This window comes from Podarcis erhardii, assembly GCF_964252035.2.
Source record: "Podarcis erhardii genome assembly, chromosome: 1".
NCBI lineage: Eukaryota > Metazoa > Chordata > Lepidosauria > Squamata > Lacertidae > Podarcis > Podarcis erhardii.
In genome coordinates this window covers 86,836,623-86,862,635 of record NC_138497.1, presented here as the reverse complement: position 1 = coordinate 86,862,635, position 26,013 = coordinate 86,836,623, and the positions used below count along the sequence as shown (strand labels likewise).

At 47.5% G+C, this 26,013-nt stretch overlaps 2 protein-coding genes across 3 annotated transcripts; one reads left to right on the top strand and one right to left on the bottom strand.

Annotated features, from left to right (window-relative positions):
• Positions 1 to 39: 39 nt before the first annotated feature.
• On the top strand, positions 40 to 7,143 carry STK16 (serine/threonine kinase 16). 2 transcript variants are annotated; one of them, XM_081876879.1, is made up of 8 exons: positions 40 to 164; positions 2,172 to 2,284; positions 3,344 to 3,563; positions 4,800 to 4,933; positions 5,208 to 5,328; positions 6,114 to 6,209; positions 6,377 to 6,498; positions 6,575 to 7,143. In XM_081876879.1, exons 2-8 carry the CDS (start codon positions 2,199 to 2,201, stop codon positions 6,711 to 6,713), a joined length of 918 nt encoding a protein of 305 aa, XP_081733005.1. In that variant the 5' UTR covers positions 40 to 164; positions 2,172 to 2,198; the 3' UTR covers positions 6,714 to 7,143. The 2 variants fall into 2 exon arrangements, with proteins under 2 accessions (XP_081733005.1, XP_081733006.1); XM_081876880.1 differs by having other exon boundaries at positions 123 to 221.
• Positions 7,144 to 9,308: 2,165 nt separating this feature from the next.
• LOC309336370 (tubulin alpha-4A chain) lies at positions 9,309 to 17,612 on the bottom strand. Its single transcript, XM_081851989.1, has 4 exons — positions 17,467 to 17,612; positions 11,935 to 12,157; positions 10,992 to 11,140; positions 9,309 to 10,346 (listed from the first exon to the last, which is right to left on the bottom strand). Exons 1-4 carry the CDS (start codon positions 17,467 to 17,469, stop codon positions 9,375 to 9,377), a joined length of 1,347 nt encoding a protein of 448 aa, XP_081708115.1. The 5' UTR covers positions 17,470 to 17,612; the 3' UTR covers positions 9,309 to 9,374.
• Between the last annotated feature and the right edge of the window lie 8,401 nt (positions 17,613 to 26,013).

Sequence of the window (26,013 nt, the reverse complement as noted above, 5' to 3'; positions counted from 1 at the left end):
CACGCTCCCTGCCCTCCGCTCCCGAGGCTCCTGCTCCGCCCCCTTGAACGGTTGCTAGGCTACCTTCTGCGGATGGCGCGGAATAATGACGTCGAGAGGCGGAGTGCGCGGCTTCTGTCGCGCTGAAGCTCCCTCGGAAGCGTCCGTGCGCCGGACAGAGACGGGTGAGTCCTTAGCCCACTGCTCTCCGTCCCCGCCCCGGCCCCGCCCCATCTCCGCAGGTAGGCGGGGCCTTAGGAAAAGTGACAGGGTCGTGGGCTTCCACTATTCCTGGCTCCAGCCTTCTGGGGCCAGAAAGAGAGCTTCGCGTGGGCTCCTCAAGGCAATGCTTCAGCTCCCTTCCCCCTCATTTTGAGCCCGGGCTCAACTCCGGGAGCCTAGTCCGAATGTCCGGGCTCAGCACTGGAACAAAATGACATAACAACGAAAGCGAACGTGCCTCTAGCCATGTACAGAGTGTATGCCCCCTCGCTCGTGGCGGAGTCAGCTTAGGCACCGCACTGCGGAGGGAGGGAGATGTTGGTGACAAAGCCTTCATCCCAGGAGTGCCCACGCGTGGTTTTCTCCTGGGAGGTGGGGAAGCTGATCTCTGCTGTTTCTGCCTCTCCTCCACCTACTCCGGAATGCAGCCTCTCGTTCAAATCGGAATGATTCAATTGGAGGTCACTTGAGTAGGAAGCTGGTGTCATGTGTTTGTAAAGTGAGCTGTCGTTGCCAGCTGTCACCTGGAGAGAGAGGAAAAACTAGGACTCCTCGGACCCCAGATACCAATCAATGCTAGAAACTGTTTAATTTTCAAAGGCATGTACTGTGTTATAGGGAGCTTGCCATGGGTGTTTCCAAAATGTTTCATTTATTACTTGCACTTTAAAAACTGTAAACTGTAACACACTTCTAGTAGCCATTCACTGAAACATTTTCACTTCCTCTCCTTGCCTGAGTGGAGTTCTCTGTGTATATAATTCAGCTGGTGTCACGATTTAGACTGCAATCCTAACTCCATTTACCTTGGACTAAGCCACATTGGATTCAGTAGGACTTACTTGTGCCTAAGGTGATACCAGTTATGGGCCATCATAGACATGTTGCTGCATGGTATGCATTCTTTTCCTGCCCAGATGAAAAAATGGGTTTTCCCTTTCTCTGGGGATGGAGAGGGGAGAGACTGCTGTAACTAGACATAGAATCCTGAATGAATGAAGTTGCAGTCTCATTTCCACATAAGCAGGCTATTTGCTTTTGGAAGATCCAGTGAATATATTTTTCTCAATCTTGAGTTGTGAGTGATCATCACATTTGAAGTGAGAAATTAACTAGACATACTCTTCTTCAATCCGCCAGCAGATTCAATGATAACAGGGTGGAGAATTTGTTTTCCCCCAGCACCTGTTTGCTTGAGGCACCTAGGATCATTTGTTTTCTTGGTGCCAGTTTTGTGGATGCTGTCGCTAAATTGCACATGTTAGGGAACAGGTGACTAGTAAGTGAACACTCCAATCTTTAGGCAAGAGAAAGGTCTTAGATTGTCTTGTACTCCCTTTTAACTCTAGAAGTTAGGTCTGTTCCACTATGAAACTGCTCATGTATTAAGATCTTTGTGAGAAAGGCCTTTCCACGTTCCACCAATAGCTGAGGTGCATTTCTTGTGGGACAGGGCCTTCTCAGTGGCTGCACTCAGTCTCTGGAGTTCCATCCCTAGACCCATCTTGACTTGTCTCTGATGCACTGTCACTGACTGACCAATTTTATTTTATTTTATTTTTATTTACAGTGCAAGTTTTTAGCTTTCAGCTGGCTGCTGGCTTTAATTCCTTTCATATTTATTAAGTGGAGTTTCCATTGTATTTGTTATATTATGAGTTGTATCCAGTGAAGCTGTCTTGCAAGAACTTCAGCTTGTGCAATGGAACTTGCCCTCTTTCTGCATCCCCCACACGTATCCTCTGGGTCCCGTCCCCCCCCAATCCTCAGGAGCAGATTGTGGGGTGGAGCATGGGAAGAGGAGGGGAAATTCTAATGCACAAGCAGAAGTCCTTGCAGGAACACAAAGATTTTGTTGGATGCAGCCCCTTCAAATTGTTAATGCTGTTAGTCATCTTCAGCATCATGTATGAAAAGGCAGGAGACAAAATATTATAAATGAATAAATATTGCTTTCTTTCCCTCTGTAGGACCTGAAGGATGTTGGAGCAACCATCATGGGCCAAGCCCTATGTATCTGCTCAAGGGGAACCATCACCATCAATAACAAACGTTACCTTTTAATCCATAGACTTGGGGAGGGGTGAGTATATGAGAACTGAGGACTAAGTTTTCACACATCTCATCTACACATTGAGCACTGTCATTGTTAGCAAGAGATAAAGCTGAAAGGTACAACATCTAGGATCCGTGTAGTCCAGTGGTGGGGATTCTGTGGCACTTGAGATGCTGTTGGATTTCAGCTTCCATCATCTTTGACCATTGTCCATATTGGTTGTGACTGGAGGACACATATTCCCCATCCCACCCCATCTACCAAATCCACTGCAGAGGCAATATTCATCCTGTACAAATCACCCCTCAATTTTTTTTTCATGCTTTGGTGTAAGCTCCTTTGAACTTACTTCTGAGTAAATGTGCTTAGGATTAAGCAGCAAATATTTCTGCCGACAGCTACAACTACTCTGAACAACTTGTTCCATTGCTTACTCATTCATTACAGTTGGAAAGTTTATTCCTGATATGTAACCAAAGTCTTCTTTGCTGCAACTTGAACCTGCTGGTCTTCCCTCAGTAGTCTTGGTAAACAGACATCCTCACTCCTCTGTGTCATCCTTTAGATAACTAAAACACACTGAACTGCTAAGCCGTCAGACCAGCTCAGTGGTGGTGGTGTTTTTTTTCTGATGACTGCAAATGTCTGATGTTACAGATGAAACTGCAGGAAGCGTCAGGATATAGGGTGATCTATCCTCCAACCTTCATTCCCAATGGGTTAGGGACACTTTCAGCGTATGGTAGAAACCCTCATTGTTATTGATAAGCCTGTTAAATTGCTGTGTAATTTTGCAATGTTTGCCAGCTGTGGTGATGGATAGAGAGGAGCACAAATACATTCCTGTGCCACAGCATTAAATTAATGCCTTATTCCTCAGTTGATCATTGGAGAGGAAGAAGGTTACATAATTTCCTCTTTTTAAAAATCTCCTATTCTGAGTTGTAATGGCGCTACTTTGTTAGCTTAGAGGTGGGCAGGAGCAGAGGCCTGTGTGTACAGATAGCAGGAGAGGAGAAGAAAAATCCTTTCCCCCCCCCCACCAAGCTGCCTGCTCTGTTCCTGACATACCTTCTCCCCACACAGAGGTTTTAGCTATGTGGACCTAGTAGAAGGGCTGCACGATGGGCGCTTCTATGCACTGAAACGCATCATATGCCATGACAAGGATGATCGCCAGGAGGCCATGCATGAGGTAGAGATGCACCTTCTCTTTGAGCATCCCAACATCCTGACCCTGTGTGCACATGCCATGGTGGAGAGGGGATCCAAACACGAGGCCTGGCTCCTGTTGCCTTTCCTGAAGGTGAGTGTGGGTGTGAGGTGCAGGTGGATACAGCAGTGCATGCTGGGAAATGTAGTATTTGTGGCTACATCATGCAAGGCTGAGAGGTGGTGTATACTGGGACCGTAGCTGCAGAGGTTGGTCTCTTCCAGCAGCCGCCTGGTTCCCACCAAGGATGGATACATGAGGCCTTTTTCAGGATGGAGCCACTTGAATGTAACCCTGCTTCTACACCAGTTGCAATCGGTCCCATAGCATTTATTTATAAAATTGTTTTCATCTTGCCCTTTGAACTCCCACCCCAGGTGGCCTGCAATCACAAGTTAAAAAAATAAACCAATAGAGGTTTCCCAGGGTACAGAATGGAAAGGGTGTCATCAGCATATAGATGGTACCCAGTCCCAAATCCTTGGATAATCTTTCCCAGTAGTTTTCATGTTTCTACTAGACAGCATAAGGGACAAGCTGAACCCTGAGATTCATCTCATTTTTGGCTGCCAGAGCCTCAGAGCGCATGTTATTCTCCTTGACTTCTACTGGACCAGATTCCAGAGCTGTCCTCTGTGATAAAGGACCTCCGTCTGCTTTTACAGACTTTGCTGCTTCAGTTTGAAAGGATTTAGTAACATGGCAGCACATGAGATTTTGTGGCAGGTGCCACAATTCTCAGGGGATCAGATAATCTGATCTGGTTTTTCTCTACACACCCCTTAATGTGGTGGGCATGGCAGCACCCCTGTGAAGTCAGCTTGGAGCCTCAGGCATCCATTCCTTTCCTAAATTCAGCCTAGATCAGTAAGCTGAAAGCAAAGGTTGTCTTTATTGTAGTTTTACTCCACTGCGCTGTGCTCAACTGTGCTCCCAAATTTCTGCTATGCTTGCATTTTGGCCCTGGCAGAAAGCTCCACAACAATAGTCACCTAAAAACAGCAGACCCCAGCAGAGTGATAGGGCAAGTTCAGAGCTGGAAGCATGGTGACCCATAGTAAAGCAGAAATAAGTGCCTCTTGGAATGGTTAGGCAATCAGGCTGGCTCCAAAGCTGCTGTCCCCAAAAGCTTTTTTTGCATCTTCTCGGTGATATTGGAGTGGGGATGGTGCCATCCTCTAGGAAATCACTTCCTTCAACCCTGTGCAGGTGGAGGGTTTGTACCTAATACATTAAATGCACTAATAGAGGATCTCTTCCTCATCCGGTATTTTTTGAGGAGAATATGTGTGATCCCCATCACAAGCGTGCCTGGGCTTCTCTTTGCAGAGAGGGACCCTTTGGCAGGAAGTTGAAACTCTGAGAGATAAAGACGCCTTCATGCTGGAGGAGAGGATCCTGGCCATCTTTCATGGCATCTGCCGGGGCCTGCAGGCCATTCATAACAAGGGCTATGCACACAGGTGAGAAGCTGGGTCTAGAAAGCATGGGGCATTCTCACCATTGGAACAGAGCCCATGTTTGGGGAGGGCGGAGGAAGTGGGTGACGTAGGTGATCAGTTATAGATCAATATTGACAGCACCGACACAGGAGTTTGCAAAGCTAAAGAACCACATTTTGACATGGAGCAGTATTTGCAATAGGGGAAGCCGGAGCCTGGGGATGTAAGAGGTTCAAAGCCAACTTCAAAGCTCTGATGGTTCTGTGGCTGGACAAATCAAGGATCTTTTTTTCAGAGACCTGAAGCCTACAAATGTGCTCCTGGATGATGAGGACCAACCGCTGCTGATGGACCTGGGCTCTATGAATCAGGCCCGCATTGAGGTGCAAAGCTTGCGGGAGGCCATGACTATTCAGGTAGGAGGGCAGCCTGGTGAAAAGGAAATGGGAGAATAGCTGCTTCCAGCAAAGATGGTGAATTAGATTAAATTGTAAATTAGATTAATTGTAAAAGGAGCTCAGGCAGGCACCAGTCCCCTCAACACCTGCAATTAAACAGAAGAGTGGAAGGGAATGTTAGCAAGTTGTGATCTTGTTTGCCCATGCAAAACGATCCCTGTGATACTGTGCAATCTTTGCTTCTGTAACATGGAAAATTTCCACAGAGGAAAGAGCAGTTTAAAAAAACTTCACAAAGTTCTCAGAAGCTACCTATTCCTTAACTAAAGTCACCGTAAATTGTGTCTCCAAAAGATTAACAGTATTCCCCCTTCCATCCCACATAGCGTGGTTAGGGCTGCAACAAGAGGCAAATAAACTAGCATATAAACTGTGATGGGTCATTAATTTAGAAAGTTATCATCTTTCTCAAAATTAAATCATAATGTCAATCACTTCAAAGTATATGTAGAATTGAGACGCCTGTGGGCAGGCTGAGCCCGAGGTTTCCTTCCTTCCTTCTCTGATAAGCTGCAATCATTTACTTTAACACTACTGCCACTACATTAAATTATAGACATTGCAGGAATGTTCCTGAGGAAAAAAGTTGAGACGAAGGCCTTCTGTTTACTTTCTCTTTCTCTTTCCCTCTCCCTCTCTCACACACTGTATTTGAGATTAAGTTCTTGTCTTATTTATTATTTATTAAATTTGTCAGTCGCTTTATATTGCCCAAAGCGACTTCCCTCTAATTTATTTTGCAGGACTGGGCTGCCCAACGTTGCACCATCTCATACAGAGCACCAGAGCTGTTCACTGTGGAGCGTGAATGCGTCATCGATGAACGTACTGACATCTGGGTAAGGATCCTCCATTTCCATTTAGGGGAAAAAATCCTCTTAGTCACCTAAGTCAAAGGATGCAATTCCCCAATTTGTCCCTGTGCAAGGAAGGTAGATCCTGTCCTTGAGGTGCCTTTCCATTCAAGAGCCAGCTTTCTCCCTAGTCTCACCTTGCCTCTGCTTAGTCCTTAGGCTGCGTTCTGTACTGTATGATGTTTGGAGAGGGGCCTTATGACATGATCTTCCAAAAGGGGGACAGTGTGGCCTTAGCGGTGCAGAACCAACTCACAGTGCCCCAGAATACCAGGTAAGGAATGGCTGTGTGAAAGGAAGGTTGTCCTTGATCCAAGACAGACCAGGTACAAAGCACCTCTGAATTTCAGGTACTCGCCTGCTTTGGAACGCCTCCTCTCCTCCATGATGGTGGTGAATCCCCAGGAGCGCCCATTCATCACTGACATCATAGGCCAGCTTGAAGCGATACAACCACCTCCCACCGGGCAGGACATGACACGCATCTGAGCCCAGAGTGTGTGGGGTAAGCATGGAGGCAGCAAAGGAACTGAAGCCCACATGGGGGACCTCCAGTGGTTCAAAGTTTACAGGAAAGACTGGACAAGGCTTCATTTGGAAACTCTTCCGCAGTGGGGCCATCGCCTACCTTGGAACTTGCTTGAAGGTCCTCCTGCCATTCTCACAGGTGGCCTAGCATGCACCTTACTGGGCTTCACCTGCGTTGTAGGCCATGGTCAGCCACCTCCCTAAAGCAGCAGGATGCTGCTCTTACAAGGGACCAAGATACCTCATCACCGGCTGGGAAAGAGAACCCAGCATTCTGTACTCAAGTACAGCTTCTAGATGAATGATTTAAGAAGCTGGTGTCTTATTTGTTTTGGTACAGGCATGTCTTCTGGGCCTGTCATGTCAAATAAAGTCTTCATACTCAGCTGTATCAACATATTTAGTATGTGATTTGCAAATATATAAACTTGGGGGGGAGAGGGGGGGCAACCATGGTGTAGTTCTCTTACTCCTTATACTTTTGTCTACTTCTTGTTGTACTCCTGGTAGCTTTACCATCTTTTCTGGCTAGAAAAACCGCATTGTGTAAACATTTGTGTGTTTTATATGCTCTATGCTACAGCTGCTAATTATTCAGAGCTGAAAAGATCTGTGTGGGGTAGGAAATCATGTCTACCTTGACCAAGGTGTGAGTCAATTTTCAGAACAAGAGTTGTGTTAAGTCTGTTGGAGCAAACTCACAAGAGAGTCTTAAAAGACCTTGAAAGCTCATGTTATTACTGCATCAGCCTTCATGGATGCAGGCAGGGACACACACACACACACACACACACACGTCTAGAAATGTTTCTTATCAATGAAAGTCAAATACAGTATGATGTATTTGGTCTCAGTACTAAACTTCTGTGTATGTGAAACAGAACACACATCAGGCACTTTAGCCATGTATTAAACAGCAGGTATGGCAACTGCTGTTAGTGAAGTTAAGGCATTCAGACTGAAGAGTGTGTCAGCAATGAGAGATTCTTTGGCCCTTCATAAAGTAGGGGTTGTACAGAAAGGGGTTCACACATCCTCCACCACCCATTGCGAGAGTAGGTAAAGAGGGGAACTTCTAGTTTGAGATTCCTATGCTATATAGCCCATGTATAGTCAAAGCAGCCATGGGGGCAGGCAAGGAGAGGGAGGACTGGCTGTCTGCCTGGTATGGAGGGCAAAGCAGTTTACAGAGGCCTTGCCAGACCTGACTTGCAGCCAGCACATTTTCAGGTTGGGTGTAACCACTCCTCTTCTTCCACTCAGTGCCTCCCCCCTCCTTTGCTCCTGGAAGAATGAATAAGTGCTTTGTCCAGAGAAGCAGCAGCCAATAGAGGAAAAGCAAACATTTTTCATCTGGAGTACATAAATCCTACCCCTAATTTCACAGTTAAGGTGAGGCCCACTCCCATCTGTCTCGCTGATCTCACTGGTCTTTATCTTTAAAACTTTGTACGACTCCTCACTTGTCTAAGAACTGGAGCCTAAAGCGTTCTAGGCAAGGTATGCCTACAAGCAGCTTAACATTTGAAAGTAGAGCTAGGAGAGGGTAAAAGAGTGTGACATCTTCAGCAGAACATACACCAGTCTTTGATTTTATGGTTGAGAAGCCTAGAAAAGTACAATTCAGCATTTCTCCAAACTCTTCAGGGGATGTGTCTATCCTACGCAGTGTAGTATGCAGAGGGGTCAGTGGTGGCAGACTGGAATACAGGGAATATATCCCCGTTCAAGGCAGGGGTGGTGTTAACTTTAATGAGATTTCAGCCTGGATAGGAGATTGCAGGGGATCTTCCTACAGTGGGTATCCAAAGGAAGTATTGTGATGAGATGCAGAATTAAATCCTTACCTATGCATAAAGTTTTACCCTTGTTTGGGGCAAAGTCACATCGAATCCACTTTGCAAGGTTGTTGTGCAATTAAAATGCTACTCAAGAGTTTTAGGGAAAGGGTGGGAGAGAGATGTTTTGTAATAGCTCAATATCCTACTTCTGCTATCTTCAGGACTTTTTCTGTGTGGGGAAAAAGCTAGTTATTGTCAGAATATATGAGGCAAAACAGAATCTCCAGTGCCAAGAAAAGAGGCGCATAGAGCTGCCTACAGTCAGTGAGATTCCTCACTTTTATTTGTCCCGTTCTTGTTTGTTAACCTCATTTCACTTTCCTAATTCTGGTTTAAAAGTTTTGTACCAAATCAGGGTGGTTGTGGTGATGGTGGCACTTGGAGAAAAGAATATGCTAGTATGCATGATTTGACTATATCAATTTTATTGGGCACATAATTTGTTTTAACTTTGTGAAGTATAAGACCTGTCTAAAGACTATGGGGAAGGGCAGGATATAAATTTAATAAAAATAGCCCATGTAGTCTCCATGGTGCAATGTTGTGCCACCAATTTGCTCAGCTTTAACTGCTATGGCATGCACCTTCTCTTTTCTACATCCTTCAAGGTGTGTGGAAGGAAATGGCCATTATGTGGCAATGAACAGCACTTGAAGCTGTTCCACCAGAAAGGTGAAGCTGTAACCCTATTCAAGAAAGAGGCATACCACAGAAATTCAGGTAAAACCAAACATACTTTATTGAAAATGAAGGTCCATCAGACAATGTGCAGCATCTAGAGCTACTCTTCTCCCTCCTCTTCATCCTCATATGAATCAATGCCCACTTCTTCATAATCCTTCTCCAGGGCGGCCATGTCTTCTCGTGCCTCGGAGAACTCCCCTTCTTCCATGCCTTCCCCTACGTACCAGTGGACAAAAGCCCTCTTGGCATACATCAGGTCAAACTTGTGGTCCAGGCGGGCCCAGGCCTCAGCAATGGCGGTGGTGTTGCTCAGCATGCACACTGCCCGCTGCACCTTGGCTAGGTCTCCGCCTGGGACTGCAGTGGGAGGCTGGTAGTTGATGCCCACCTTGAAGCCTGTGGGGCACCAGTCCACAAACTGGATGCTGCGCTTGGTCTTTATGGCGGCAATAGCAGCATTGACATCCTTGGGCACCACATCGCCTCGATACAACAGGCAGCAGGCCATGTATTTGCCATGGCGGGGGTCACATTTCACCATCTGGTTAGCTGGCTCAAAGCAAGAATTGGTGATCTCTGCTACAGAAAGCTGCTCATGATAGGCCTTCTCTGCAGAGATGACCGGGGCGTAAGTGGCCAGAGGGAAGTGGATGCGAGGGTAGGGCACCAGGTTGGTCTGGAACTCTGTCAGGTCCACATTGAGTGCCCCATCAAACCGAAGCGAGGCTGTGATGGAGGACACAATCTGGCTGATAAGGCGGTTGAGGTTTGTGTAAGTTGGGCGCTCGATGTCCAGGTTCCTGCGGCAGATATCATAGATGGCTTCATTGTCCACCATGAAGGCACAGTCTGAGTGCTCAAGGGTGGTGTGTGTGGTGAGGATGGAGTTGTAGGGCTCCACCACAGCTGTTGATATCTGAGGAGCTGGGTAAATAGCAAATTCCAGCTTGGACTTCTTGCCATAGTCAACCGAGAGCCGTTCCATCAGCAGGGAGGTGAATCCTGAGCCGGTGCCTCCCCCAAAGCTGTGGAAGACAAGGAATCCCTGGAGTCCTGTGCATTGGTCAGCCTGTTGGGAGGACGCAAAAGAAATTGTTGCTAAATATTAGCTTCTCTCAGATTGCAGTGCACTGTACTATTATGACCTGAGACACTGCAGAGATATATATATTCCTAGATCCATAAAGTTCAGACTTCACTAACCTGAAGCTTGCAATTAGCCACTTAATTGCCTAATGATAGTATTTCCTTGCCTCCAGAAACTCACAACTCTGCATGGACCAACCCATGCCCGGTAACCTCCCTCTCACATACACAATCCAGAAGAGTTGGTAGCTCTTAAATATTAGGAGGTGCTGTTGCTGTTATTACACTTGTAGCAATGAGCAGTGTATCCACTGCCTCTTCTGGTTGGGGAAGGGATGGGAAAAGTATCCTAGCAGCACAAGTGTGATCATTTCACTTCATGCAAAGTGCCCAAGAAGTGGGAAAACTCTCCCCTGTATGAGTGAAAGGCAGCGAGCAGTGGAGGCAAAGAGAAAGTCGAAAGCAGAACACAGATAGTGTCTAAAGCAGGGTGAGGAACATTTTCAGCTCAAGGGTGTCATTCCCTCAGAGGGAATCTTCCTTGGGCCGCATGCTAGTGGCGCATTGAACGAAGAGACAAAAGTGAGCGGACCTGAATTTCTATTCCCATCCCACACCATGACTATACCAGTTTCCGGATCCTGTCCAGCACCAGGTCAATGATCTCTTTGCCAATGGTGTAGTGCCCACGGGCGTAGTTGTTGGCAGCATCTTCCTTGCCAGTGATCATCTGCTCTGGATGGAAGAGCTGACGGTACGTGCCAGTACGAATTTCATCTGCATAAAAAAAGGGTTGGAATGCAAAAGAAATTATCAGTATGGTGGATATTTCAGACTCTTTAATTGGGCAAGCAAATTGAGGAACCCTGACACACCTACCCAAAATGGGAAGTGTGATCACCTGCAGCCCAAATTCCTCAAAAGCTTACAGGACCCAGAATGCTCCTTGCCCAAATCACTTTACTAGCATGTTAAGTTAATACAGTCTACCTCTCTCGTCAGTTACTAGTTTTGATGAAATCCCACTATGAGAATCAAGTGGGAGTTGGTAAGTTGAACTCCTCCATTGCATGCTGCCAGATCCCATTGTCACAGTTGCCACCTACCCAGAGTCCTATAGATGGGAACTGCAGACCTAGTGTGCACCCCTCAGACTCAAATTTGGCCTAAAGTCTGCCAGCTACTGACCTAGTGCCAGAATCAATGTAAAAGTTGTGCAAGCAGCAGCCAGAGCAATTACGTCTGGCTGCTGCAACTGGAGTTTGTGCCCCCCCCCCAATGACTTGAGTACTCAGGTAGACCCCCAGAATAGTATTTGGAGCATTGAGCATGATCTTCCATATAACAAATAGAAAGGCTTGCACTGGCAGGATGGGTGTAATAATGTGGCATTGAATTCCACCCTCAGTGTTCAAGGATTCCTTAGCCGCTAAATGGATCAAGTATTTGCTCTGACCTTTCAGAAGTGGGCCCAGATCCCTGCCCAAGCCAGGCCCAGGGCCAATGAGAGGATTAACCGCTGGTGCCCACCAGAGAGCTTTTGAGTCTCAGATTCCTGCACATGCACTCACCAATCACGGTGGGTTCCAAGTCCACAAAGACAGCCCGGGGCACATGCTTCCCAGCTCCAGTTTCACAGAAGAAGGTAGTGAAGGAGTCATCCCCACCACCAATGGTCTTCTCACTTGGCATCTGTCCATCAGGCTGAATCCCATGTTCCAAGCAATACAGCTCCCAGCAGGTGTTGCCCATCTGCACACCAGCCTGGCCGACATGGACTGAGATACACTCACGCTGTGGAGAGAGAAAGAGTTGTGAGCCTATGGCAGAAAGAAGGGGGTAGAACCATTAAGACGACTCCTAGCCAGAAGCCCCAGTGGCAGCTCGTGCACACTTGTTGGCAAAGGCTACTGTTTTAGCTGAATGCCCTTCCCTTGCTAAAGGGTTGCCAACATTTTTGGTCCACTGGGCACATTTTGAATTCTGAGCCAGTGCTGTGTGAGCATGGCATAACAAAAAATTAAGAGAGTATTTTTTGCTCCCCTCCAGACAACCAGCGCCTGTAGCCAATCATAAGCCATGGAAGCCCCGTCAGACATTCGGGTTCCAAAGGAACGTTCGCAAGCTGAAACAATCACTTCTGGGTTTGCCGTGTTTGGGAGCCAAAACGTCCGAGTCCCAGGACGTTCGACAACCAATATAGCCTGTACCAGTAAAAATATAAAAGGGAGCCCCATCATCTTTCCCTTTCTCACTGCCCAAGTGGATTTCTCTCAATCACACACATACAAAGCATACTTGAGTGTGTGCGCGCGCACACACACACACACACACACACACAGGTGAAGGAAGTGCTTGCCATTAAAAAATAATCCATAAATACATGGTGGCCTATGGGTGCCCATGGGGACCACAGCACCTGCAGACCCCAGGTTGGCAATTTCTGCCCTTGCAATTCACCTGAGAGGAGTAGACACCCCTTGGGGCAAGTGATCTAGAGAATATCACAGTGGGAGTTTGAATGAACACTAGATGCAAAATAACTCTGTATCTTGGTGTGGTTTTGCCAACCAAACCAGGCAGCAGCAGCATTGTAGCATGAGAGTCAGGAATACAGTCATCCAGAGGCCTCTGAATTAAAACTGCCATTATCCCAGACCACTAGTCATGCTGGCTGGATGCAAATCTCTAGTATCCAAACTGCTAGAGGTTCCCCACCCCCGAGTTACAGGACATGGGGCAGAATCACAATCCACTTCCAAAAATGTAGTGCCAAAGCAAATTGGGTAGATTGGAGGGAATGCACCTGGGCTGTGCATTGCACTGAAGAGTGCCAATCTATCCCTAATTTGGTTACATTGTGGTGCTTTTAGAATTTGGTGCAGCAGTGACTGGAGTGAACAAAACATTTAGCAGCTTTGTTAAGCTGTCTATTGCACACGGAAGCCACAGGAGAATGAGCAGAAGCAGTCACTCGGTCGGCACTTCCAGCCTCTTACGCCCACACTCCAGAGTTCATTAAAAATGCATAGAGGTTTCTTCAGCATTCTCCTCTCTCCTGCTTCACACGGCACACATATTTATTCTACGCATTTCATAAACCGCATTCTAGCACCACCCAACCTAGGGAACCACATCAGGGCAAAACATGAGAATTCATTCTCATTCTCTCTCCCTGTCCCCAGGGCAAAGGCGCCTGGATCCCCACACAGGTGACATCTAGTCACCTCCCCGCCTGGCAGCCAAGACAGTGATGATAGGCCTGCGCAGGGCTCACTTATTCAAAATTAGATCTGAATGCTCAGAATGACTTTTCTGTCAGGCTTTCCCAGCGGGATGAATAGGCCATTTGTGTCTGTTTTGTATCATTTGTAAAGCTCCTCTGTTATTTTTTGTAACTGGCTTTTAGTTATATTTTGTACATCACCTTGGGATGCATGTGGGAGGCAATTCATAACACAAAAAACAGCAGCATGTTGATGAAGGCTTGCACAGACCCACTGAATGGGAAGCAGAATTGGAGTGTGTGAGAGGAAATTGGAAGGGCAGGGTATAGCCAGATGAGGGGACACGAAGCCAACACACTCAGGTTGCTGACTCAAGGCAGCCCTGACTCTAACTGCAAGTCATCATCATGTCATATTGTAGTGGCCAAGCAGGCAACAGCCCAAGGGAACATTCTCGAGGATCTCCTGTGACTGGTGAGTTTATGCCAGCCGGTGCAGTGTGGGTCTTGCCACCATAATTTAGGTCAGGGTCAGGGAGGGTAGCTGTTTACAGAGCCACCCAGCCTGTTGGGCAACCCAGCCCATGGAGTTAGCAATCTTCTTGCTGTGACAGTTCTGGCCCATCTCCAGCACTCAAGCTGAATGGGCCTAGGCACATAGATCACTCTGCTTTCAGTCACCTCCCACTTCCGCCATTGAGAGTCCATGCGCATTTGAGGGAGAAAGAACCCGTTGGCTGCTCAGAGCAAGTAATATTGGTAGAGCTAGAGGAGCCAGACTGACCGGCAGGGAAATGGGAAAGCTACATACCAGGAATGGTGCAGGGAGGAAAATCCACACTTGGGAGTGGGGCTCCCTGCCTACAATAACTAGCTACAGTTGTAACATTGCTGCCATGGTAAACCCGTTTTCAGATTGCATTGCTTTAGACTGTGAATGTGGGAATCATACGGTCAAATGCTTCTCCACAACATGCTCTCCACTTAGAAAACTAGATAATGGGGAGAAAGGATAGTGGGCTAGTTCTGGGTGAGTTTTAGGCTCTCTTTAAGACCATCTCTATTAAGTTATACCTAACATATGAATCTAGCACAGATTCCCCTTTGTCAGGTCTTCACTTCACCCATATATGGTAGGAAGAGTCTGGCTTCACTCACTGTGGGGGTTGCTACCAGGGTGAATAGAGAAAGGGGGCACATTTCCCCTCAAAGAGCATAGGTATGTAGCCCATGGTTTCATTTCAGAAGGGGCACAAGTGGAACCAGATCAGTGCACACGTTAGAAGGACAAACCATCCAACCACTGCCAAAGCGGAACATCCATGCTGGGACAAAAATAACCTGCCACCATACCACAGAGGTGACATTCCATCCTATAAAATCATGCCTGTTTTGCTGCTCCTTTTACGTGCCTCCCCCCCCCCCCGTCTCACCAGGGAACCAACTCATTCAAGGTACACTTGAACTCCCACAAGTTTTTGTCAGACATCTGCACTGTATTTACACACAGTTAGGGAAAGTGGTGCATTGCAGGGAGTATCATCACCAGAGGCAATGCCATTCACACTGCACACAGCTAAGGTCTGGCCACATTCCCAATTATGCTCTACAACAGAAAAAAAATTCCAGGGACAAAGTTTGGAAACAAAGTTTTGAATTCCATAGAGATTCCCTTTTGAGCAAGATGAAGCTGAACATCTTAAGTATCCCCCCCCCCCCACTTTAGAGTAACAGCAATTGACTAACACTTTGCTTGGGTTTCTTTTGAGGCTATTTTGCTTCAGGGTATGTTTCTATAAGGATGAAGGTTTAATTTGTGTACTTTTATGTGTCAAAAGTGTGCTTTTCTGTGCAAGTTCTTATATTTCAAGAATTGGCATCTACTGGAGTTCACCAGACACAATAGCTTTTAATTCCTCCCCCCCCCAAAAAAAATAATAATCCCAACAGCACCCGTAAGTGACAGCACTTAAAAAACCAAAAACCTTAAATCTCAATAACAAAAAAAATCAATTGCAAAAAGAAGATGCATCTCCAAATTTCCACAGGCGAACTGAGAACAATGTAATAGCTATCTTTTGTAATGGCCAGAGGCTTCACAAAAACTGACTGAGCATAACGGCTAAGACCAAGCTGCAAGCCACTGAGCCCCAGGTTCAAGTTTTCCTATGCACTTGGCCTTCAGCAAGCTTTTATCTCAGCCTCAGTTCCAGATATAGGAATTCTGAACTTCCTTACAGGGTGGTAAGAGGATTAAGGAGAAAGCGCTCTAACCACTTTCAAGTGCTAGGTTGACCAAAATAAAAACCGACTAGAGAACTAAGCCCCCCTTTTTCAAGGGTTCCCTGGCTTTACAACAGACAGAGGGGCAGAAGAGAGGTGCACCTCACTCCCCTACTGCCGGGTCTCTTCGGCTACTGCTGGCTATAGGCTTCCCAGCACCAGAGCCCCTGATACAGACCAAGTTAGCGAGGAGAGGAACTGTCTGGCTGAGAGAGCAGCGTTTTGTGGTCACAGAGGGCGAAGAGTTTTCAGCCCCTCCCAGGGGAGGGGGATTCTCAGAACCCACACTAATACATCGGCTTCTTGCACTTCCCGTTTCGAAATTCGAATTAAACGCTCCGACTATTGGCTAACTAGAATTAACACCGGATTTTTAAAATGGCTCTCTTCCGCTTTCCGCTCAAACGCATTTTTAAAAAACGCATATTCAAAAGTGACGCAGTCCAAAGTCTTTTTTTTTTTTTTTAAGACATTGCGTCACTTGTGAAAACGCCCCGACGGCCTCCCGGGAAGCGGCTCCCAGAGGTGGGAGAACGAGTCTAGCCGCTAGGAAGCGCCGGGGCCCCGCCAGGCAAAGCTCCTCGCCCGGGTGGGATCGGGGCTGGCGGCAGAAGGCGGCTTCCTTCCTCGCTCATTCGCGCGTCTAGCCCGGGACGGCTAAATATAGGAGCCCCTCCCGCAAAGTGCGAAGATTCCCTCGAGATGAGACGGGAGATGCGATTACCTCCTTTGGACGGGAGCCCAGCCGCCTGCCCAGCTATTTGCAGCCCTGGGATTTAGCTGGAAGCGGGGCGCCCGGGCCCAACTCTCCCTTCCTGCGCAACCTGCCTATTAATAACTTTCCCAGCCCCCGCAGTCTGTGGGCGACGATCGGTAACGGGGAGGGAGCGAGAGGCACGGGAACATTTGCCGCACGACTCTCCAGAGCGCGGCGCCCCGCGCCCTCGGGGGCTGACCCCAACTTCCTTAGCCCTCTCCTCGACCTTCGCACGAGTTAGCCGCCCGTGCGCCTCCAAGACAGCTGTCCCTGCTCATTACACCAACGTGGCTGTAAGCGAGGCGCCCAGGCACCGAGCGCGCAAGCGAGTCTTTCCGGGCACGCGGCCAACTGCGATCAAGCAGCTCAGGCCGGGCCTGCCGGATCCTGTTCTGCGGCTGCTCCGCGCGCACCACCACCACCCCACCGCCATTTCCACGTGCGTCGAGGGCAGCTGCCGCGCTCTGCAGTGCGCACTTCGAGGGAAGCCCCCAACTCGCTCCCCTGATTTTTGCCCCTGGGCCTGGAGACACCCTCGCCATGTTTGTGGGCGAAGGGGCGCACCTAATTCCCGCCCTAAGATCAGGCGGCAACATGGCACCATCCTCCGCGTTTGCCCCGCAGGAAGGCGGGAGCGCTTCCCACCCGCCCCGACGGGCCCCGACGGGCACCTGCCGCGGAACGTGCCAGAAGCTTGCGCGAACGCGCGGCTTGGAGACCGCAAGCCGAGAGGCGGGCGACGCGCTCCCCCAGCCAGGGGGAGACGTCGAAGCTCGCTAAGGAAGCAGCCCCCCAGCGCTCGGTGCGCTTCCCTCGCGCAGCCCCCTTCCCGCTCACCATGATGAGGAACGGCGGGGCTGAGAGCTCACGCTGAGTCGATGCGACGAAGTCTCTGTGAGAAGCAGCTACGCCTGCTCTAGCCCGCCCTGCCGCAGTGGGTTTATAAAGGAGGGGGCGGGCCTAGAAGGTGGCCCCGCCCCAGCTCCTCGTTGGTGTTTACCGGGAGGCAAGACGCCTAGAGAGGAGAATTAATCATTTCCAAGGTGGCTGCTTCGTCTCCAAATCGAAAGTCACCGTGCAGACTCTTTCATCACCAGACGCAGCAGGAGGAAGCGAAGAGAAACGGCTAAATGGGGCTGGGGCTCCTTCCGTAGAGGCAGAAGAGGGTGCAAAAGAGGGGATTTAAGGGAGATGCAGCTTTAGAGAAAAGCGCCTGCAAAAAGATATTCGAAAAGGATGGGGCCTGCTGCACCCAGGGGGGCTGCCCCTCCTCCATTGCACGTTGGTCACTTTAGTGACACGGAAGTCCAATGTTTTAGCAGCTTCTTCACAGGCAGAAATTAAAAGCTGGATTGATTTATTTCTTAACTGTGGCATCCCTGTGTTGGCAAAACCTTCCCATACCACATAGTTGTAAAAGGTACAATACCAATGCTGATTTCAAACTGGTGTGGGAAAATGTTGCTGAACTACAACTCCCAGCAGCCCCAGCAAGCATAGCCAGTGGCCATGTTCAGCAACATCTGGCAGGCCATAGGTTCCCCGCAGGCAGCAATCCAAGGTGTGGCCTCACCAATTTCTTAGTGTATTCTAATAGGTCTGGCCCTGCCTTCTGTATCCGTCTGGAAAATTAACAAGGCAGCCACGGAAACACATACACACACACAACCATGGGAAACTGTTGCACCATGTAGCCATTTTTCATAAGAGAGCCGTATGCACCACATGAGTATGTCTCTATAGGTTAGAAATGTCATTGTTAAACTGCTAAACCCCTGGTTTCTTTGGGAGGGTTTGTCAATGGTCCATGGCATTGATTTACGACAGGTATATCCAATGTGATGCCCTCCAGGTGGTTTGGACTGTAACTCACATCAGCTCCAGCCAACGTGGCTAATGGTCAGGAATGATGAGAGTTATAGTCCACGACATCTTGCGGGCACACTGTTGGCTGCACTGGGTTGGGAAACATGCTGTGTGGCTGCCCCCCACATTGTTGGGGAGACAGGCAGGTTCAAATTCACATTTAGATCTAGTGTGGAGAAGCCTAGTGGGACTCGCTTCTGAATAAGCTACTTGTTTGCTTATTTAAAACATCCGTGCCCTTTCCTCAACAAGCCCAAGATGGCTCACCATGTATAGAAGGTGACTCCAGCAGGTGTAGCTTGTCATGCAGGCTATACCTGCTGAAATTTCCTCTTTTGCAAAACTGTCAAAAGATGAAGAAGCCCTGCCCTCTTTTTCATCAGGTCACCCTAAGTTGAAACAATAACTATGGCTGCTGCAATCACATACCCATTTAGCTGAGAGTGGGCCCCACTGAAATCATTGGGGCATAGTTTTGAATAGACACGGATAAGATAATGCTGTTAACCATTTTGACATTAACAATATATAAAGTGATCATAAAACACTAAAACAGGAACAACAGTGAGAAAGGATTTAAAATATCAGTAACCAACCAAAATCAATTTAATCACAGCAATCTGATCCATCTCAAAAAAAGGGAGTAATCATTTTATGGCCCAAAAGCCTTCCTTAAAAAAGGAAGGCTTTGCTCCTTCTAGAGGATGCCATTAGAGAGGGGCCAAGGTGAGTGTTGGGATGGGTGTGTGTGTGGGGGGGGGGAGTTCCAGAGCCTGGGTGCAGCTACTGAAAAGGCTGTCTGCCTGCTTTCAACTAAGCGTATTTCTGTGGGTGCTGGGACAGACAAGGGTTGCTGAAAGTGATCTCACTAGTTTCATGTTGGAGAAGACAGAAGTCTTTCAGATATCCAAGTCCCAAGCCTATAGGGTTTTGAAGGTCACCACCACCAGTATTTTACTATGGGCTCAGAAATAAATGAAGCCAGTGGCAATGGTTTCAGTAAGGGAGTTGTGCACTGCTTACACGCAGTCCCTGTTAACAGACTGGCTGTGGTATTCTGGGCCCAGTATTGCTGAGTACCCTTCAAAGGCAGCCCTATGCAGAGTGCATTGCAGCAATCAAGCTGTGATGTATATGCTACCTGGGCCAAGTCAGCAGTTTCTCCAGAAGCAGACACAGTTGTGCGACAGCCCAAGTTGCAAACCTTTTAGGAATTTCCTTACAATCAAGTGCCACATCCATTTTGTTAAATAAAATGAAACAAAAGCTGGGCAAAGGCACTCTTGGCCACAGCCATCCAAGGTCCTGAGCTGCTAAAGACTGGGCTGCTTAAATTGGGTTATGCCTAGAGTGGCGTTTGTCAATTGTGCCCAGAAGGCAGCCAACTCTGAGGTGGGATCAGGATGCAGGAAGTCCTGGCTCAGTGCCAGCAACATGACACTAGCTGGAAACAGCAGTAGAGCATATGCCCGCACTGCTAAAGGCGGGTGTGCTCCCTAGGAGCATAGGGCGTGGAGGGTGCCCTCCCAGGTGTGGGATAGCCGCTCAGGTGCACAGAGCGGAGCGCACACCCTGCAGCCGGGGTCGGAGCAAGGCATCCATGGGGGCAGAGCGAGCCACCAATGGCAGACACTCGGTGCACCGCCTGCCCGCGACTCCCAAGCCTCCCCCAAGCATTCAGAACAAAGGGAGAAGGGGGGAATGCCACCGGCAAAGCAGCATAGCTCCCCCCTTCCCCCTGATGGCTTAGGGTAGGCTTGGGAGTCACGGGTGGGCGGCGCGTCAAATGTCACCCCCCTCAGTGAAGACACCCAGGGTGGACTGCCCCCACCACACCCCCTTCCTCCACCCCTGGCTGGAAAGTCGGAGAAGATGCAAATAAATGAGAACTGCACAACATGCAGATTCCCCCCATCCCCGACAGAGCTGCAATAATGGTAAAAGCCACACCTGGGATATTATTATCATTATTATGGTTATTATTCTCCTCTGCACAAAACGCAAGAGCTGTCCAAAATACAGGTGGCATCATCACCACTCCCCTGTTCTGCCTCTGCACAAAATATAGGAGATGACTTGAAAACCCTAAAAGCCAGGATGGGGGCAGGTGTCTTCTGCCCATGATCCCTTCTTCCCTGAGGTTCGCCCTTTTCCCCGGGGCTGTAGAGGCCTCTCCCTTCCCTCTGCTCAGGAACGCTGCCTGTGGAGGTGACAGGCCTAGGCACGTGAGGCAGCTCTCTTGTGCATTTCCAGCTGAGCCTGCCTGGACAGGCCACCCTTCCTCAGGGCTCTGTCTCTGCGGGAAATGCTCCCTGCCAAAAGCAGGAAGACTCTGACTTGGGAGCTGATTTCACTTCTCACAAGAAAGTCAGGTTAGTGGTAGTTCTCATAAATTCCACTCTGTCATTTACTTATTGAAGAACTCATAGCATTGGCATTGGGAGCCCAACGAGAAGGGGAAAGGAGAAAGGAAAATGGCAGGAGGAGATATACAGCAGCCCACAAGTTTGGGGGAATCTGCCAAAGGGTGCCAGCCAAGCTGGTATGCAGGTTTGTTGAATTAGGCCTCTGCCTAGGAATGCCCAGCAGAAGAGTGACAAGTCAGGGACATGTTTGCAGGCCTCCGTCCGGGTATCAAGGATGATACCCCATCCTCATATTTCAACCCTTTGGAGTAATCAGCTGACACACATCCAACATATAACAGACTTAAACCTTCATTGCATGGACAACTAAGACATCATGCACATACGTGTCCTCCAGTCCATCAGGCAGATTTTCAGATAAGCCATAACCAATGAAACCTGAACAGAAGGGGGGGGGAGTTTATTAATTACACAGAAGTCAACTAAGTAGAAAGGGGGGGGTTCTCCCCAAAATGCTCCCCCACCATTCACAGAGCAACTGACATGAGGCAAATGTGTAGCGTGAAGGCACCCCTGACTTGCATGGTTTGGGACTACATGGGCTGTGCTCAGCTCGCCTTGGGCTTGACAGCTGCTTTTCTGCTTTCCCTGACTGTAACGAAAAGCCTGCTTTTCACAGACTCTGAAATTTGAGGTAAAAGGAACATGATTTGGGGGATGCTCTGTAGGAACCTGCAGATTTTCCTTGCAGCTCAGCTTTGGTTTTCGTTGTCCCTGGCCTCAGGAAACTGTTAATCCACACACCCTGTCACACACGCTAAGAAGGGTAGTCTTACTCAGAGCAGACCCATTTAAATTAATGATGCTAACCTGGTCATGTTTACTCTCAGTAAAGCCTAATTGCATAATACCACCCTCACAGTTCTACAACCATCATGCCACTTCCACTTTCTGTTGGTGTTGCACCATGGTAGGCTCAGGAACTTGCCCTGTCGCCACTCTTTCTGAAATATTTCACTTTAACGAATTGCAAACAGATCATGGAGAGAAGAAGGAACAAGTTTATTTAATGGGCTGGTTTCTCCTTTTCTCCAGCAGGTCAGTCCTTATGGCAGGAGTTGCCAACACGGTGCCCTCCACATATTGTGAACTGCAACTCCAGTCAGCCCCAGCCAGAATAGACAACAGCCAGGGATGTGGGAGTTGTAGTTCAAGCCATTTGGAGGGAAGCATGTAGCTATTCTTGCTTTATGAGGTTCAGTGGGACTTTGTTACTCCCAGGTAACCACGCACAGGATTGCATGCAGCCTAAACCTTAAACAGTTGCCCTTAAGGCAACAAAAGAGAACAGGCTCCCTTCCTCTGCTCCATGTGAACATTTATTAGGAATTATATGTGTGCAGCATAACTCTAAGTCTAAATCCCCCTCTTGGAAGGATGCAGTTTATGTCCTAATGCCACATACTTCATTACTCAGAAGAGAGTCCCACTGAGCACAAGCATACACATTCAGGGCCCTAAAGAACATTTAAACCACAGAGTCCCTGCTGTACAACTAAATTGCAAGAATGCTCTGTTAGTCCTTTAAATAAACAAACAAACTGATGAAAACCAGCAGGGCTGCCTCCTCCCTCTTGCAGCAATGACACACCATTTTGTGTGCCCTTCCTCTGATTTTTCCCCTTTCCTTTTTTTTTTTTTTAAAAAAGCTTGTCTACATCCAACTCTGCAGTGCAGCAGTGCACATTTCTTCTACGGCTGCAATTCTATGCACATTTACCTGGGAGGAAGTCCCACTGAACGCTTAAGAGTAGATAGCCATAAGATTGGGCTAGAATTTATTTCTTTTTTAAAGGCAAGGAGCACAAGCTGCTGAAGCCGGAGGGTAGCTGGCACCCCCAATATATCTGGGAAAACCACACACACACACACACACACACACACACTGCTGTAGCTTAGTTACAACACATTTCAAAACACATCATGAAAGCAAAATAAATACAAAAAAATAAAATGCAATACTGATGGGGGTGGGAAATGACACAGCTGCAGTAGAATTAATAATTGTGTTAGAAACCATTAAAAGTGATGAAAGACACAAGGGGAAAGAAAACTGCTTCCATCTGGCACCCCAAATCCCACAAAGTCAGCACCAGCCAAACAGGTTTTGGGGGAGGGAGTTCCACAAATGAGGCACCACCAGAGATGAGGCTCTATCTGTGCTAGACACCCACCGCATTTCTGAAGGTTGGGTTCTGATGGGGATGTCAACAGGCAGGCAAGTCCTATGGATGCTATTGATACAGTAGGACCCATAAGGCAGGGCAAGTTTAAAGTGCTATGAAATATCCCCCTAATGTTACTTGTAACCAAGGCTGCAATTTTATGCAGCTGTGTGTGCCTAAATCCCTTGGCCCTGCCATGAAGTGGAACAATGAAGAAAGAGGAGGGGAGGCTGCACTTCAGGCAGTGCAGCCTAACTCTAAGGTGCAAGTGTGGGGAATCTGTGGCCCTGTTGAACCTCTTCTTCCCTGACCATTGGCCATGCTGGCTGGAACCGATGGGAGCTGGAGTCCATGTACATTGGAGGGCACTGAGTTCCCCAGCCCTGCTGCGAAGGATCAGGTTGCACATCCCATCAACACCATGGTTAGCTGTGACTCACTGCCACTGGTGTCAGCAGAACATGTTGCTTACTATGCATCCTATGCATGTTTACTCAGAAGCCAGTACCACTGACTTTCATAGGGACTACTCCCAAGTAAGCATCTGTAGCATTGCAGCCACGGTGGTTGATCTTATCCTAGTTAGGTCTGCATAGGAATGGATGGCTAGTGATGGCAGCCGGTGCCCATTGGAACTGGTGGGACAGACCAGTGGTAGGTGGCGTCAGAGCCAATGACTGGGGGAGCAAACACATTTGAGTTTTGTCATCACCACCCTCCCTGCTGACATCTACAAGGGGCAACACTGAGGTTATGGAGGAGGAATATGACAGGCAGTGTTGTCCCCTGGACTGGTTGCAAGTAAGGCAAGGAGCAGTTGGTGGTTGTGGTTTAAGGCAGTGGTCTTCAAGGTGGGTCCAGGAGCACTGCCATCATGCAAAGGTCCCCAAATGCATGTTTGGGTTAAATGCATGTTTGGGTTAAAAGTGAGGTTGAAGATGCCTGGTTTAACGCAGACTGAGGTTGGTGAGGCAGTCCCCCATTTGACCCAATAGACCGGCCTCCACTGATAGCTACTCACCCTTAACTGTAGCTGGGTTGTGGCCAAGGTGTGATTTTTCTGTCTGGAAAGGACCTCTGACTGCTGTTAGCAATTTACTGAGTCGGCAATTTAAGGACAATGCCAGCCTGCAGTGATGGAAAGGCACGGGGGGGGGGGGGTTATGTGCCATAATGCCTAACAGCGCAATTCAAACCATACCTTCTCAGAAGTAAATTCAGCCTAAATTCTCATATCGTGATGCAGCTAAACTAAACTGGTCACTTTTCCCAAGAGCAGCATGTTTTTATAGGGCAGACATAGGAAGGGAAAATCTTTCCAAGAGTTGCTTCTGGAATCACAGTGGCACTGAACCAAATTTTACTCAGAGTAGATCCAATTAAATTAATGGACCCAACTTAGTTAGCTGAATGCCACCCACTGAATTCTAATGGTTAATGCCAGCAATAGAGCATTAGGGCCAGCAGTGGCTTTTAGTTTACTACTAGGCTGTGGGCACTCAGACTATCTGTGTGATTCTGTTCTTATTACTGATATTTCCAGAAAAGAAGAACAGTTCATCTACTTGAGCTTTTTAAAAAAAATGCCCAGATCTGATCCTTAAGACGTGCAGCTGTGCTACAGGGAAGGTGAATCTAGGTTATATAATGTGTATTAACAAAAAATATATCCAGTGAATAAGTAGCAGTTTGTTTCATAATCTCTCCCCTTCTATTTCCAAGTTATAAATAATGGTCTTGGCTCAGCTCAAGCTCTGTTTTTGGCTAGACACTGTCATTTCTTCCCTGACTTTCCTGCTACCCTGATATGTACCAGAACTGACAGCTTATGCAACTTGTGATTACCAGTTCGTACTTTGCATCCAAACTACAACTCCCAGCATGCCCTCCTAAAAGCTGTCAGTTTTCTGCCACTATTATTTAAAGGTAAAGCATGATGCTTGCAGGATACTCTCTGGTGCTACAATTCAAAGAAGAGGCAATAAATTGCTGAGAAGAAGAAAGCATAAACTACACTGTCTTTATTAAAGAAGTCAACTAAAATTTACCAAAGATCTATAAAATTATACACGGCTTGAAGAATAGCACAAAATAGGGGACAAATATTTTACCTTTTCACAAAATAGCACGATGAACCAAACAAATTAGACACAGCAAGCAAGGAAACAAGCAAGAGAAATGCTCCCCTAACAAATAAAACTATTGCTCTGTGGAACTCTCTGACACAGTATATGACTAACCATATATATATTAAATTATTTTTATTTTTATTAACAAACAAAATAAACCAAATATAAAGAGCATAAAGAAATACAGTTACAATTTGAAAGCAGCAAACATTGGACATTATAATTGAACTTGTTGTTCCAAAACATTACAAAAAATACCACTTTTTCCATAAACCTGTTAGGCTGGTTGATATGCATTCTTTTTTTCTTTTTTTTTTTTTTTAAAAAGTTAGCTTAATCATAGTTACTATGGATGAAACTTTCTCAGTCCATTCTGATATAGTAGGAGATATGCTTTCTCTTAATTTTTTAGCTATTATAATCTTAGCAGCAGCTATAAGGTTAAACACTGTTTTGTAGAATCGTAGCGTTGGAAGGGAGAACCACAGTGCTAAACCTGCTAATCGCCATTAACTAGGATAGCCAAGGCACTGACCACAAATGCCCAGAGACGGCTAGAAGCTGCTAATGGGGGAGGAAATATGCTATGCATCTGCTCCACATGATGCTTTAAGTCTCAATAAAGGATCCCTCGTCGCCACAACCAATATTTTCCTGCAATGCTCTGCTGTGTTCTGGGGTGCATCTTCAGAGAAGTGGAGAGACCCAACACCACCTGATCAAAACTTTTCATGAACTTAGCATGTGCCCTGGAACGCCCCTCTGCAAAATGCTTCTTGATACCATTAATACAGAAAA

Coding starts and splice junctions, on each gene's coding strand:
- STK16 (XM_081876879.1), top strand. CDS start 2,199: ATGGGCCAAGCCCTATGTATCTGCTCAAGGGGAACCATCACCATCAAT. Junction 5,329..6,113: donor GGGAGGCCATGACTATTCAG/GTAGGAGGGCAG, acceptor TTTATTTTGCAG/GACTGGGCTGCCCAACGTTG. Junction 6,499..6,574: donor ACAGTGCCCCAGAATACCAG/GTAAGGAATGGC, acceptor TCTGAATTTCAG/GTACTCGCCTGCTTTGGAAC.
- LOC309336370 (XM_081851989.1), bottom strand. Junction 11,141..11,934: donor CTTGGAACCCACCGTGATTG/GTGAGTGCATGT, acceptor TTTTTTATGCAG/ATGAAATTCGTACTGGCACG. Junction 10,347..10,991: donor TGGACAGGATCCGGAAACTG/GTATAGTCATGG, acceptor TCCTCCCAACAG/GCTGACCAATGCACAGGACT.